This window comes from Vulpes lagopus, chromosome 7, assembly GCF_018345385.1.
Source record: "Vulpes lagopus strain Blue_001 chromosome 7, ASM1834538v1, whole genome shotgun sequence".
Taxonomy (NCBI): Eukaryota; Metazoa; Chordata; class Mammalia; order Carnivora; family Canidae; genus Vulpes; species Vulpes lagopus.
In genome coordinates, this window is record NC_054830.1 from 120,164,274 (window position 1) to 120,180,124 (window position 15,851).

General features: G+C 39.9%; 1 protein-coding gene across 3 annotated transcripts in view; it reads right to left on the reverse strand.

Annotated features, from left to right (window-relative positions):
• Nucleotides 1-207: 207 nt before the first annotated feature.
• Nucleotides 208-15,851, reverse strand: part of LOC121495445 (zinc finger protein 474) — a 106,418-nt gene continuing 90,774 nt past the window's right edge. For all 3 annotated transcript variants that reach the window (XM_041762915.1, XM_041762916.1, XM_041762917.1), the window contains 2 exons: nucleotides 2,837-3,017; nucleotides 208-359 (listed from right to left, as the gene is read on the reverse strand). In XM_041762915.1, the coding sequence (XP_041618849.1) occupies nucleotides 208-359; nucleotides 2,837-3,017 (333 nt within the window). The remainder of the gene's footprint in view (nucleotides 360-2,836; nucleotides 3,018-15,851) is intronic.

Genomic DNA, 15,851 nt, shown 5'->3' on the forward strand with positions numbered 1-15,851 from the left:
AAAAGCAGAGCGTTGGCCCACCGCATCATGGTCCCGGTCACACTCGTGCCACCAGAGCCCTGAGCTGGCTTCCCACACTAGACCGCCTTGAGTGGGTTCCAGTGTTTCTTGTTTCCTCTCCTTCCCTCCTTTCCCCCCTTCCCTCCATACCCCAATCTCTCTCAAATGATCTAATTCCTGTAACACTTTTTGCTGGGAGAGAGGGCTTTACTTGGCGACTTTGGGTTTACAGGATCGTTGGTGAACAATCAGCCTGTCTGGCAGGAAGGTACGCCCACAAATATTACAGGGAACCAACTGGCTCAGGGCACTGGTCCAAGCAGCTTCATTTAAGGCATCGAGATCATAGAAACCTTTGGCTGGAAAGTTAAAGAAAAAAAGGAACAAAAAGGAAAGAAAAGAAAAAAAAGAAAAATGGTAAAATGGATCAGTTTTTGTTCTGGAGAACCATACTCTACTTTTTATGGAAAATATTTTCAGGAAATACCTGTTGACTGAGGCTTTTAAACAAATCAGACCATTTTTGCCAAAAAAAAAAAAAAAAAAAAAAAGAGTACCGCTCCCTCTTTCAAGGGTTGAGTAAAAAGTTAGCTACGAACCGGAGACTTTTCACTCCTTGGATTTTTAAAAAAGGGGAAAATGTTGTCTTATGTGTTATGATATGCATTCTTCACTAATTATTAACATCTTTGCTTACACATTATTATCTTGCAAATACAACTTTTGGCCTTCTTTCAATTGACTCTAAATATAAACTGACAAAGGGAAAAGAACATGCATCTGTGTTTTTCCTCTTCTGTAATCCTTCAGTGGAATGTTCTTAATAGGCCAAAACTGACAGTTTAGAGTGAATTTAGGATGAATGATATCCTAAAAATTTATCATCTCTTCATGGCCATAGACTTGAAGATTCTTTAAATAATTTAAGTGAAGAATGCAAACAGAATAGTTAATCGGATGAAGAGAAGTGTCCTTAAGAAAACAAGGAAGACATCGAAAGATGTATAATCTTCACTGGCAGAGAGTACGAGAAAAGGCATATGGCTTTATTTTAGAAAAACAGTGTGGGATTTAGCTTTAATAAACCTTATTTAAATAGAATGGCTTTAGTACATTAAATTGACTGTGTCTTCATATCGCCCCAAATAGGCCCCCCCTAAGTGTAGCCAGGCACTCAAACATAAATCGCATACTTTTCTTTTTGTCATTTTCACAGCAAATATTTCTTCATTAAAGCCCAGGCAATTCTCCTATGACTTCATCCTAATGGTTCACACAAGCATAGCAAACTTTAGATTCCCATCCTGCTACTCCTCAGGTTCTTTATTTCGCTCCACGGGAAATGAACCCCAATACAACCTCGGACAAACTCAGTATCACTTTCCATTGCAGGATACGATACGTATTTTGAGAGCTTTGAAAATTATCGAAAAAAGAACAGCACGGACTTTCTCCTTACTCATCCATGGTAATATGGATTCAAACATTCCACAGTATTGAGTCTCATTGGGGATGATTTTGTAACATGGTTACAAATGTTGGGAGTAGGGCTTTGCCTTTGGATCCGGAGGAAGGGTTGTTTGGACTCCATGACCACAGTAAGTCATGGAGTGGGAAATGGGATGGGAATTCTCTCTGCTTCCAGATGAAGAATGCCTTTAGAAACAAAAACAGCAAGGGGCCCAGAGCAAAACTGTGGGGAAGTGAGGCTATAGGGCCTCCCATTTCCACTTGTGGGCAATAACAGACTAATGAACCCCCCTTCAAACCAGTTGTTTCTCTCTCCTTTTCTAGACTCATGATCATTATACTCAGGCAGAGAAGCTGATATAGTCAGAAGTGCAGAAAACAGATTTTTGATCCCACAGAGAATGTCTAGGAAGAGAGTTTCAGCAAAGTAAACTTCTTTGTGGGCAAATGCTCTAATTTCTATGGATGGATGTTTTCATCTTGGGCTTTTTTTTTTTTTTAAGATTTTATTTACTTATTCATTAGAGACAGAGAGAAGCAGAGGGAGATGCAGGTTCCCTGTGGGGAGCATGATGTGGGACTCGATCCTAGGACTCCAGGCTCATGACCTGAGCCAAAGGCAAACACTCAACCACTGAGCCACCCAGGGGCCCCTCATCTTGGGCTCTTTTCCCATCTGAATGATGAGTCCTCCTACTTTTGGCAAGGATTATGAATAGTCAGGTTCTAGCAGCCTTTAGAACTTTATCATGACAATCTAGATTCCACTCTAGGTTGTTAGAGAACTCTCTTGGGTCACATCTCTAACAAGGTACTTAGGACTCATTTATACTAAAAGACTTGGAGTACCCTCCAGTTATACAAATCTAGTTACATAAGGAGGATTAATGAATTAGATAATACTTTTCTTAAGACCAAGAATGATTTTCCTTTGAGGGGATCCACTGAGAAAGTGACAATGGTAGAAATAAGATGAGCAAGCCCTAGTTTGCCTGGCAAACATTCTCTGAACTACTTTGTTCTCGCCCTAAATGAGCAAGCAAAGGCTCTGTTAGGAGGCCACACACACAGCAGCTTATGGAGTTTTATTTGCCTTGTGCGGTGCTTTACAAAATATTAGTTGCAAAATTTCAATGATCTGGGCATTGCCTATCGATTTCTGGATTTCTTGTTTCTTTTGTGTTATTGAAAAATATGCCCACATTGGGCTAAATTTCTTAATGGTAACAATGGGAAGTAGGTTGCTGATTTCAGTTATTTGAATAACTAAGAAAGGAATATCTGTCCTCTTATAAGTTTAGCGAGAAAAGTCTCCCCTTATACAGTCAAGTTTTTTGTTTTTGTTTTTGTTTTTTCAAAAACTTACCAGTAATGGTCCTGACTTCTGGTTTTTTAGGTTCTGATCTCCTTAACTCTTTAGGTAACAAGTTGTTTTCATTATGCCACTTTTTCAGACATTGTGGTTCATGGATGGCAATAGATTTTGTTCCATATTCACGACCACAAATGTAGCAAACAACTGTTGGTGGACGCCTTATCATTGTTGGCTACAAGTAATATAAAATATCTGTTAGATAAAGTTCAGGTGTAGAAATTATACTTTAAAATTATAATACATTCAAATTAACTAGACAATCACATTAAAAAAATTCCAACCACCAGATAAATTGAACTTTTTTGGCAATTAAGATAATAAACCATCTGAGTGATTGGGGTGGGAGTAAGGATGGTTTGGGAGGATAATAGGAAATAAAGAGATCACCAGAATTCTACAAATTGGTACTTTATAAAATGTGTTTTCTCATTTAATAATTATTGATCACTTATTTTCTGGCTATTCTCAACACTGGCAGAGACTACGGAAATAAATCAGGTATCCTTTCAATAAAGTCGGGGTCTAGTATGCCAATATTCCTGAAAAGTAGAGTCCCACGTGTCATTGGAGAGTTTAGAACTGACACTGTATACCACCTGAACAACTTCCTGTGATTCTAGGCTTTTTTTGATATGGACCAGGCTCCACCCCCAGGCAGGATGGTTAATCAATCGCATTTGGGAATTGGTTGATAGTAGCCACTTCTCCACCAAGCCATGCTCCAAGAGCCCCCCACCTCCACCTGTCCATCCACAGTAGATGGAAAACAGCGTGAGTGAAGCCTCAGGGATGAAAACCTGAAGGTGAATACAGAGAAAAGCAACTAACATAAAATATTTTTATTAATAATAACAAATAGTTGCCTGGCGATCAGTGTAGCCTTGAGAACTAGAAACAGATGATTCAGCTGCAGCCATGCTATGAACAACCGTGAATGCCATGTTAAGATCTGGGGCAGCCCTGGTGGCCCAGTGGTTTAGTGCCACCGTCAGCCCAGGGTGTGATCCTGGAGACCAGGGATCAAGTCCCATGTCAGACTCCTGCATAGAGCCTGCTTCTCCCTCTGCCTGTGTCTCTGCCTCTCTCTCTCTCTCTCTCTCTATGTCTGTCATGAATAAATAAATAAAATATATTTTTTAAAATCTGGATTTTGTCTTGTAAATGATATGAAACTGTTACATAGGGGACTAACTTATAAATGTACTTCAAAAAAATTAGTCTGCCGATAATGTATATCAAGGGCTGTCTTGGCACCATGTCTTGGCACCATATCTATGAGAGCTTGAGCGTCCATGTGGCTCTGGGGTAAGGAAACAGAAAGGCAAGTTGGGGAAGGAGAAAAAATGGATTCTGTTCTGGACCTGTTAAATTTGATAACCTAGTAGAATTCAAACATAGTCCAGCTGAAATAGCAAATAGAGGCCTGCTATTCAGAATTCATGGATTTCAGAGCTATGCACATAAAGAAGATGTTTAAAACCATGAAAATTCCAGAAAAGGAGTATATAGAGAATGTATGAAGGTAAAGTCCTGAAAGCATGTCTACAGTAAAGAGACTGGTCAAGGGAAATCACAGCCTAAAAAGATAAAGGTTCAAGTTCACAATTAAAAAGGGCATGAAGACAAAAGACTCCACTCAGAATTCTGGACACACTTCTGGTTTCCAGAAATGTGGTGTCAATAGTTCTGTCCAATGGCACACTAAGTAATGGGGAGGTTGAGGAAAGTCACTAGATTTGGTTGCCGACAGATTATATACCAGTAACTTTTGAGAGTTTAGCTCCAATGGACAGATATGGATAACAACTAAACTGCTAGAAGTTAAGGATTAGGTCATGGAGAACAGAAATCCACTTTCAAAAAGTTTGCAGAAAGGAAATTTGAGAGGTAGAGTTGAAGAAAGATCCATTTTTGAGGTGCCTCGCTGGTTGACTTGGTTAAGCCTCTGACTCTTGGTTTCCACTCAGGCCCTGATCTCAGGGTCATGATGAGATTGAGCCCAGCATCGGGTTCTACACTCACCAGAGATTCTCTCATTCCCTGGTTCCTCTCCCCTGCTCTCTCTCTCTCTCTCTCTCTCTCTCAAATAAATAAATAAATCTTAAAAAAAAGGTCTGTTTTGTTGCTGTTTTAGGGGTGGAAGTGTCTGAGGTAGAGACAGCCTGTTAGGACTCAGAGAAGAGGGATAATAAGTAAGAGAACGAGGTCTCAGAGGAGGTATGAGGAGATGGGATCCCGGGATGTAACTGGAGATGTTAGCCTCCAAGGACATAGAGAAAAAGTGAAAGAGAGATGGATGATCAAGAAGGGAGGCATAAGTGGAGCTCCTACAGGATGAATTTAGTCTTCTAAGTATGAGGCAAACCATCTTCAGACAATGAAAAGATTTGGATTCTGGGAATTAGAATAGCAAAAATTACTGAGATTTTTGAAAAAAAAATCTGGGATTCTCTTAGCACTGCAGAGAACATGATAGTAACTGAATTAAGGAAAAATACTCACCGAATAATGGGAAGACCCAGTTAAGCTGAGCTGCACGAAACTTCAGTGGAATGAAATGACCTTTTCCAATAAGTGTGTAAGTAGCACTGGGTGGCATGAAAACAGAAACAAATTAAGTTGGTGGTGTGGTTTCCTTTGGGTATATATATAAAAGGGTAAAATGTGTGCATGTTGGAGAGTCAGCCAGCTTTTCGCTAAGGCTAATGGGGGTTACACCTGCAGTGGAAAGAGCAAAATCAAAATAAGAAGGAAACACGTTTCTGGTTTCTGCATACCCAAGCAGATATGACAAGATTCTAGGTGAGTAAAGCCACTGACACACACGAAGCATAAATGGAAAGTGGAGTTACTCCTGAGATGATCCAGTTGAAAAAACCGACACATTATTTATTAGAGGGGAAGTGGATGCGGGATGGGTAAAATAAGGTAAATGGGATTAAGAGGTACTAACTTCCAGTTATAAAATAAGTAAGTCACTGAAATGAGACAGATGGGGAATATGGTCAATAATATTGTAATAACATTGTAGCAGATGGTAACTATACTTAGTGGGATGAGCATTGGGAATAAACAGAATTGTCAGATCACTATGTTTTATACCTGAAACTAATTTAACATATATCAACTATACTTCAATAATTAAAAAATAATTTTTAAAATATTTTATTTATATATTTACCTAGAGCATGTGAGAGGGGAGAGGGGCAGAGGAAGAGAGAGAGAGAGAGAGACTCCAAGCTGAGTGCAGAGCCCAGTTTGGGGCTTGATTTCACAACCCTGACATCATGACCTGAGCTAAAATCAAGAGTCTGATACTTAACTGACTGAGCCTCCCAGGTGCCCTAAAAGAATAATTTTTTCAAAGGCACATTATTTGAAGCAGAATGTTTTTCTTCTCTTATTTTATGCTGAATTATGCCAATAAACCACATTCATCAAAAAATGACTGAATAGGTTTTAGCCTTCTTTTTTATTAGCCATGTAACAGGATCTAATAATGCCTGAAAAGTGACTTTAAAAATATTTGGGGAATTCAAGACCTAAGAGAAAGGCTAAAGCAGAAGCAATAATTTTCAAAACATCCAACAATTTCTTACTGTTTTTTACATGTTCATTTACTCGAAGATTAATTAAATACAGGTTTTTTTAGTTTAACATGAGAAGCTTGTCTTTCTACTTTGAGAATAATGAATATTAATATTCCATATGAAAAGTATGAGCCAAATCCAGTATTTAACCAAGCATATAAGCAAAATAAATGGCACGGGTCATTAATGAAGACATTCATGTCACAATGTCAGAAGGTTTCTTTTGGAAGGAAAAATTAGAAGAAAGCAGACAGACGTAGAGGCCAGAAGACATGCACAAAATAACTTAAAGGGATGTGGGAGAAAATTAATACCATAAAAAGGCTAAGATGTTCTATATTATATTTTCCAAAGCCTGCTCCATGCTCTACTTGTGGTTGAACTGCCGTTGAACCTGCAACACACTCCATATTCTTAGGTTTTAAACATTTTACTCCTAAGCCTGCTCTAGGGAAGTGCAAGCAAGCAACCCAGACACCAGGGAAGAGAAAAATGCATCCCTGCTGGTCTGAATGGAGATAAGAGAACCTCTTTATTTTTCATTAGTTTCAGGATTGTCAATCTGAAACTTGCAGAGAGCTGAACGATCTCCATCTCGTGGTTCCTTGCCACGGGTTTGCTCTTCAGCCTCTTTCTCTGGTGTTTTGAGATGGATGTGGGTGTGGGGAAGTTGGAGAGGAAGTAAAAGACGAGGTGCGTGCCCCAGCAAAAAGGTAGAAGACCCTTTCTTGGCTAAGGCGCTACTGTGACTCGGCACAGCCCCAGCCCAGCAAGGCAAGCGCCAGTGAAGCTTTGCCCTGCAGCATGGGGCTGACTACCTGGGGCCTTGCCAGGGCCATGGATTCCAGGAAACTGTAATCAAAAGGAAGGCAAAGAGGAAGCTGATAAGTCTAAAGTTCCTGCAGAGCAAATGGTTAGATCAACAGTTCTCCTGTCAATGTTTCAGATATTCTGGGGTGAGGCATTACTTTTTTTTTTTTTAACATCAAGGTATAACATTCTTTAAGAACTTAATCCCCCAATCTACATAAGGGCTCTTTCAGGTGTGAACTGTTTCATGGGGCGGGGCAGCTAAATGCCCCCTAATAAACTTTTGTTAGGGCTCATCACAAATTTGCTTTTGCTTCCTGATTTCCTGGGAAAGTCTACTGAGGCTGGATCTGGACAGAGGGGGTTGAGCACTTCAGGGAAAGCTTTCAGATGTGTGTATTTCTTTTAACTTGAATCCACTAACTTTCATATGTTTCCAATCATTTTGCTGGCCACTATTGGCATTATCATTTTATTTTCCACGCAGCAGTTTTTTCCTCCTTTTTACTAATGTCTTTTCTCCTTCAGGAACACTTCATGTTTAATCTTCTGGGCCAGGACTGTGCATGGCAAAGGAAAGAGGACATTTAACAACTTTTCTCCTAGTCAGTGTCATGAGCAGTCATCCACCTACTCACTTTTACAACTGAAAATAAGTAACTGTCACAAGTATTGGAGAGGATGCGGAGAAGGGGGAACCCTCGTACACTGTTGGTGGGAATGCAAACTGGTGTAGCCACTCTGCAAAAGAGTATGGAGGTTCCTCAAAAAAGTTAAAAACAGAACTATTCTATGATCCAGGAATCACACTACTGGGTGTTTTACCCAAAGAACACAAAAACACTAATTCAAAGGGATATATGCACCCCATGTTTATAGCATCATTTTCTACAATAGCCAAACTATGGAAGCAGCCCAGGGGCCCATTGATAGATAAATGGATAAAGATGTGGCACATGTATACAGTGGAATATTATTCAGCCATAAAAAGAATGAAATCTTGCCATCTGCAAGTGTGTGGATGGAGCTAGAGAGTATAATACTCAGTGAAGTAAGGCAGTCAGAGAAAGGCAAATACCATATGATTTCACTCATAAGTGAAATTTAAGAAAAACAAAAGAACATGAGAAAAAAGAGAGAGAGAGAAACCAAGAAATAGACTCCTAAGCCTAAAGAACACAATGATGGTGGCCAGAGGGGAAATGGTTAGTGGGGTGGGTGAAAGGTGTTGGGGATTAAGGAGGGCACTTGCTGTGATGAGCACTAGGTGACTTAGGGGAGTGCTGAATCACTATAATGTGCACTTGAAACTAATGTAACACCATATGTTAGTTATACTGGAATTAAAATAAAATAATAAAATAAAAAAATAAAAATAGCTGTGTAATACCACCATCTAAGCAATGGCAGCAGAATAAGGACCAAAAAAGAGAATGTTTCGGTATTAACCAAGGAATTCTTCTATCAAGAAGAATGGAAATGGTTCCAGTAATCCTAGACTAGGATATCTATTTTAATAGCCTCAGTGACCTTCCTGACAGCTCAGGCTAAAAGGTAACCCCAGTGAACTGTACAACTTGGTTGCCATAGAGCTTATAGAAGGAAGTGTAACAGCTGGTTGAAGGGGAAAAATATTCCTAACATTCAGTGTTATTGTACAAACCTTCATGAAAGAGACACTGAAAAGTGAAATCCAAGTCATTACTAGCAATTTTACAAAAGGTCAGAAACTCTACATTAGGTCATTTCTTCTATTAATCCTACAACAAAAACTAAGTAACAATAATGTGAAATTATATTTGTATGATATTATTTTTAGGAGGTTAGGGGAGCATAATCCAGCAATGTAACTTTTCTGATTTACATTTACTCCATGTAAATATGGAGTTTACATACTAATTTATACACAGAAACTCTGCCCCACAGCCATAAAAATTTATATTTAACAGTGCAACATATAATTTAATCATTTGATTTGACAGGGTGTTTTGTTCTGTTTTGTTTTCTTCTGAACACAAATAACTACCTGGTTTTCATATACATATATAATATATATTTTTATGTATATAGATATTCAACAATCTGTACAGGTTCTAAACATAAAGGGTCAATAGACCCTTTGAAGATCTAAATGAGTTATATGAACATCTTTCCAGAAAAATGCACATGTATATGGATATGATTTTGACTGATTGGTGGACTCCCTAGAGCCCACTCATTAACCCCTGGAAGTGAGCTGTTGGACCTTTACTTAGATCAAACTTTTTCCCCCAAATAGGTGCTTCTTTGTGTAAGGAACTCTTTGGCACCATTTAAATGCCTCAAAAAAGTGCTGAGTTGGAGCAAGAACATATAAAACACCACTTTTGGCTTTAGGGTGATCTTAAGTCCTACTTTGCCTAAACTAGTCCCCATGATACCTGTTGTCTTGACAAGTATTAATAGCTCCTTCTTGCATTTTTTAAGGTGTCTCCCTTTGATGAACAAATTCTGTAATCACTCTATTTCTGATCCCCTTTGGATACATTATTTAAAAAATAGAAGCAATGCAGAGACGAAACAAGCAGACAAGCTCAGAAATCCTGAAGCTTTGACTCTAAGACTAGCAATAGATCGAGTTAAGCTTAGAACTAAAGCAAAATGACCCTAGAAATTTGGGGTTTGAGAAAAGAATTAAAAAAAAAAGGACATCTAAAAATTGACATCTTGACATCTAAAAATACTCTATCAAAATTTGGCAAAGGAAGGTGAGGGACAAAGATGTTAATGTTAGTGTCATGATAAACTGTCACTTAGAACTGTATAAAATTAAAACCTGGCTGCTACATTTTTTCCCCCAAATCTGGTAACTTATCTTTGTTTCTTAACTGTAGTGGGCCCTCTAAAAACAAATATTCTGTAGTGAAGAAATAATTTTCTAAAGTTCAGGAATACTATCACCTTGTCTTTTCATTTCTTTTTTTAATTTTGTCAAATTAAAGTAAAATTAAATATCTCTGTTTTTGCCTTTATGATATCTGTATTAATAATTTGGATATGACAACCTTGCTCCTATGAAAACATCTGCATGCCTATTTATTTATATATGTCCATGCACAGGGAGAGAGATGTTTGGAGTGATAGCCACTTAAGTCAAATTGGAAGGATCTTGGAGTAATTTTTATGCTGATCATTGTACTTTCCTAATGGCTTGAATTTTTATAATAAAATTCTATTGTGTCATTTTTATAAGAATAAAGAAAATATAAACCCCAGGGTCAAAAGTTAGGTTGGGATTAGGTAATCAGATCAGATCAGTCCTAAAAGGAAAAATCAAGTGGAGCCCAAATTACTTTCTGAACATTCCTTAAATAACTGATAAAAGATGATAATCAAGTCTGTGTATATAATCCAATCTAGTATTGTTATCAATTAGTAATTGGAACTAGAATTAATGTTTCAATGAATAGTTTTGCATAGCATAAAATAAAACTATAATGTAAAATGAAAATATTTACAGTATCTTAAATTACATTGTTCCACGAGTACCATTTTATTTTGTCAACTGTTTATACTTGAATATACATCATCCACATGCTTACATAGTGAAACTTAATTGAGGCCCTACAATTCCACCCTGTTACTTTAAAAAGTGATAAAAAGACCTGGAAAAAAAAAAAACCCTGAAGATAGAATTTAGCATGAATTTGTTTCCACCTAAGATAATCAAAACACAACTCTTTCAGGTATTTTAATTTTGTTCAGGCTCATTTGTCTGGCTTGGCTGCATTAGCCAAAATATGATTTCAGAAATAACTAAATGAAACCATATCATATTAGCCATCTTATGCTGAGAAGTGGCAGCCAAAGGGATAATCTGGGGGGATGGATGGATTGAATCATCCCCTGGGTACTGTTGCCCATTTGTGGCTAGACTGACAAATCAACATATAATTTTCAGCCTCCCAGCTGCCCCCTTCTTTTCTCTACACTTGACTATGTTCGGTGCAGACTTAGCTTGTCTGATGTGGTACTCGGAATTTCTGTGGTTCTCTGTGGCTACAGAACAAAGGCTAAACGCTTCATGCTGACTTCATTCACGCCAACCTTAGCCCCACGAAGCAGGTCTATTAGCCACACCAAATTCGGCCCCAGACTCCAAGCTAGAGCCCGCAGTCCTCAAGTTTTATTGCCCTCGTGACTTTATTCTTCTGCTCCTTCCAGCATAACTGTTTAAATTGAGGACAGCATCTTCCCCATATTGGAGGTCATGCGGAATGCCAAGCTTAGCTTTCCTTGGTAAGGGAGACTAGCATATCAACTACTCATTTAGAAGGCAAAATGTGTAAGTGCTGTGATAAACGGAGTCCCACAGGAGCCTACAGTGGGAAGGAAGGAAGGGTTTTAACCAGAAGCCAGTATAATGGGCTGCTGCACAGGTGGAAATGCACTTGACCTGTTCAACAATTACTGTAGTAAGTTAACATGAAAACGTTAAAGGAGGTCATGAAGGTGTGAGAGAAAGCATGTGAGAGCAAGGAAGTAGTGTGTTCAAAATAAGTGGTCAGTCCTTGAGAACACACTCAAAGGTTGGCGCCTCTTCCAAGTGTCCTGCCACCTTCCTGCCTTGGTCCTGACCCCAGACTCCACTTTCTTGCCATTAGAAGCTAGCCAGACATCAGGCACTAGGGAGCGGTTTGACTTAACATTCTGGCAGCCAGTATTTTCTCTGCGGACAGAACTGCATCAGCCACAGCTCCACAGCTGTGTTGTGGCTGTGTTGTTGGCCGAGGGGTGTGGTGGGGGGCAGACAGAGAGAGGGCAATGAAAAAAGTAATGAAAAGTGTCATGATTGTACTGAGATCTGAGCATAAGGATGAGGACCTCATACCTTTGAGATAGAATCAGATGAAGGAATGAATGGGTCACATGGGACACTTCATAATTCTCGTATATTAAAACCTCTTGATTTCTTTCTTGTTGAAGAAATGCAGACTGGTTCTGCCTGCCCTGAAGTAGACAGCACTCTTAAGTGATAAGAAAAACAGTGACACAAGTGGGAAGATCCGTGGATAGACAAAGTATAACCCTACCATTCCACGGGCGATCACTCAGCAATAAGAAAAGTGCTATTGCCACTTGCACCAACATGGATAACACTCAGAGCCTAGTTATGCTGAAAGAAGTCAAATGCAAAGTAATACACTACCACCTGATTCCAGGGATAGAAAATCCACACTAAGCTCTAGTGCTTAAAAATCAAATCAGGGGTTGCCTGGACGTGGAAGCAGAATAAAGGTTATAAGGACTCTTCGGGGTGATGAAAACGTTCCATATCTTGATTATGGTGGTGCTGTAGCAGGTACATAAAACTGTCAAGACTCACTGAATTGCACACGTTTAATGAGTGCAGTTTATTGTTTGTGTATCATTTCCCAATAAAGCTGGTTAAAAACCACTCATGCAGACCTAGTTTAGGGGAGTATTTTGCATTGCTGTGCTCATGGACTGCAGTCAGTTCCAAGTCAGAAGCACACACTGTCAGAGGAAATTGCAGAACCAAATGATGTATCTTAGAGTGACTTTTGCCGGGCACTAGAGACTATTGTTAAGTCAATGTAGATTTGAAACCCTTTAACTTGTCTCCCAAGAAATTCTTGAAAACAGAAAAAAAAATACCATGGGGAAAAAAATGAAAAAAGAACTAGAGAGAATAGAAAATGTTTTATTGAGATTTTTTTTTCCCAGGACATCAAAATTTCTGCCCGAGACAATGCACCAGGAGCAACCTCACTCACATACAATTTCATTCAGAAAAGCCCAATTCTAGATCGTCAAGCCCAGCCCTGGGGCAGAGATGAATAATTTGAAAGTAGGGCTATCCCTCCATGCCCATGTGCACGGCATCTGGTCTGTTTGTAACATCACTTGCACCAGTTTCTCATCTTCCAGTAAAAGGAACTTCAAAGTCTTTTAATATATGTGTGTGTGTGTGTGTGTGTGTGTGTGTGTGTGTGAGTGTGTGCACAAAAGACAGAGGTCAGGTCAGTCACTTTACTCAGGTGATGTCAGGGATATCCAGAGTCTCCCTTTGCTTCATACTATCCATTCCTCTACATTTTCGCTGGCCTTATCCTTGACTTCCTCCAGCCTATGGTTATCATCTCTTGGCTCAGTTCCCTCAGGAGGAGAGAGAGAGAGAGTGCTGAGAGCTTTGGTTCTGGAAAGCCACAAGTACAATTAGCTATGTGTTACCAGAGAGCAGAGGAAGCCTCCCAGGTTTGCACACTGGGAGGCAGTAGTTTGCTGGGTTTCTTTGCTGTCATGGAAACGGTTGGCCTGTTCTTTTTGAGGAGGTCATTTCAATGGTGTTGTGTCAAAGCAACCACATCAAAACGTAAGGGATGTCATTTTATTACCAAATATGTATGTAAATTAAATGCCTGCCTGTTTCTTCCAAGGAACATGCTTTGCATATAACTTGGAAATGAAACCAAAAATACAGTTTTATTTGTCCTTTTTTTTTAAAGTTGTACCATAATATCCTTGCATTAAAACAACCATATGTCCTGTGTTCATTTGGGGACATTCATTAATCTAAGAGTCAAAGAGGACTCAAGGAACCCAGAGCTAAGAACATCCTGAAAAAGAAACCATCTCCTTTGGTGTAAACCATGACCTTGATGAGTACATAAGAGAAAGGTGCCCCGCCTTAAGACAGTTTTCAAACCAGCTGGTTGCAATCATTAGTCTGTAATGACAGAAGTCACAAGATGCAAAATTAAAAGGCGATGGTCATGGGAGGGATACACATGACAATCCTTTCCGTCTCAGGACTCGGCCTCCTAATATTCTTATGTATGTTGACATGTACTTTGTTTCTGGGAGTGTGACTGGTAATGACCACAGTATGGTCAGTCTGTAAATATCTGGGTTAAATGAGATTTTTTTCAACTTCACAAAAGCCAGTAAAGCAATGAGGTTCTAAATATTGATACTGAAGTTGCACACTGAGCAGAAAGAACCCAGAGACACCTACTAAAAGCATAGCTCAGGATTTTGGAAGGTTGAGACCTACACTAAGTGGAAATGCATCTAGAGGAATGGGTTGTCTGTCAGGAGGTGACTCAGTGTAGTCCAGATAGGAAGAATCTTCTGGTTACAGGCCATGTGCCAGGCACCCTGCTAGGTACAGAACCAGCAGCTTGTCCTAACAGTTGGAATAACCATACTTACTTCCCCACCTTTATTTAGAAAATGGTTTTTCACTTTTTCCCAAGCTCTTTTTCTGCAACAGTAGGTCAGGTGGACAGATCCCTATGTGGCATGCACAGAGCCCACTGCATGTGAAGTTAGTCAAGAAGCAGGGACAGGGGGATCCCTGGGTGGCGCAGCGGTTTGGCGCCTGCCTTTGGCCCAGGGCGCGATCCTGGAGACCCGGGATCGAATCCCACATCGGGCTCCTGGTGCATGGAGCCTGCTTCTCCTTCTGCCTGTGTCTCTGCCTCTCTCTCTCTCTCTCTCTCTCTCTGTGTGTGTGTGACTATCATAAATAAATAAAAATTTTTTAAAAAAAAAGAAGCAGGGACAGGGTGACAAAGGGGCCTGCTGAGTGGAGGAAGCATTTCTTAACCTCTCCACCCACTAACATGTTGGAACTCAGAGTATAAGTTCTGAAAACCACTTTCCAGATTGTGGGATCTTTCTAGGATCCTGCACTTTTTGTGGCCCTGTAAAATTCTTAGAAGGTTTGACGCCTGAATGTTTGACCCACAAGAATAGCCTCATTGTCCCCAGGACTCCCACGGAGTCCAAATGGCAGTTGGCAGCTGGGGTGAGTTACTCTGTGCTCAGGCATGAAGTGTGCATGCCAGAGGTCCCTGCACACAGCTGTCACACAACTATGTGCATCCCTTCACAGGTTCCTTACAACTCAGGCTATCCCCTTCACAGCTTCTCACCCAGGATTCCCCCCATAACTACCTCCCCTCTGCTTCATACTCTGGATCTCAGATTGTAACCTGATGGACCAATGACAATTTCAGCCAATGGGCAGGCATGTTTTACTTGACGGGCACACAGTGTTCTTAAAAGCTTTAAATGTGCTATCTTTAGGTAGGACTTCTTTTCCAGAATACCACAGGCTCTACTACACTCTATTGCCCTACATGCAGCCTACCCAAACCCGGAAAGCACTTGAGCCTGCGGTCCTGAGTAGCTATTGCTCCAATACAAGGCATTTGCCTTATATCTCATTTCTAAGAAATGAGCTGAACTTATGGTTAATTGGCATGAATGTGCCAATGGCTGAGGGGGGTTTGTTTTCAATCTAGGAAATCTTTACATTGTAGCTGGGATGTCCTACAGAATCAGTGCATTGAGTCAAAGGACTAAATCTCAGGCTGTGGAATTCAAAATTCACCAGGTAGCAGGGGAGATGTTTAGAGAAGAGGGCGTACAATGAAAATTAACAGATTGTCCCAGTGAGAATCCCCTGCTTTCTTTGAATTTAGCACTGAGGTAGTTCTGATGGAACTCAATAGGAGTCTTGAAGCCCATCCATAGGTCTAGAGAAGTTTCTACTTTAGTGGCTGAAAATGGTTTCCAAGACCGCCTAGCAATCGTGT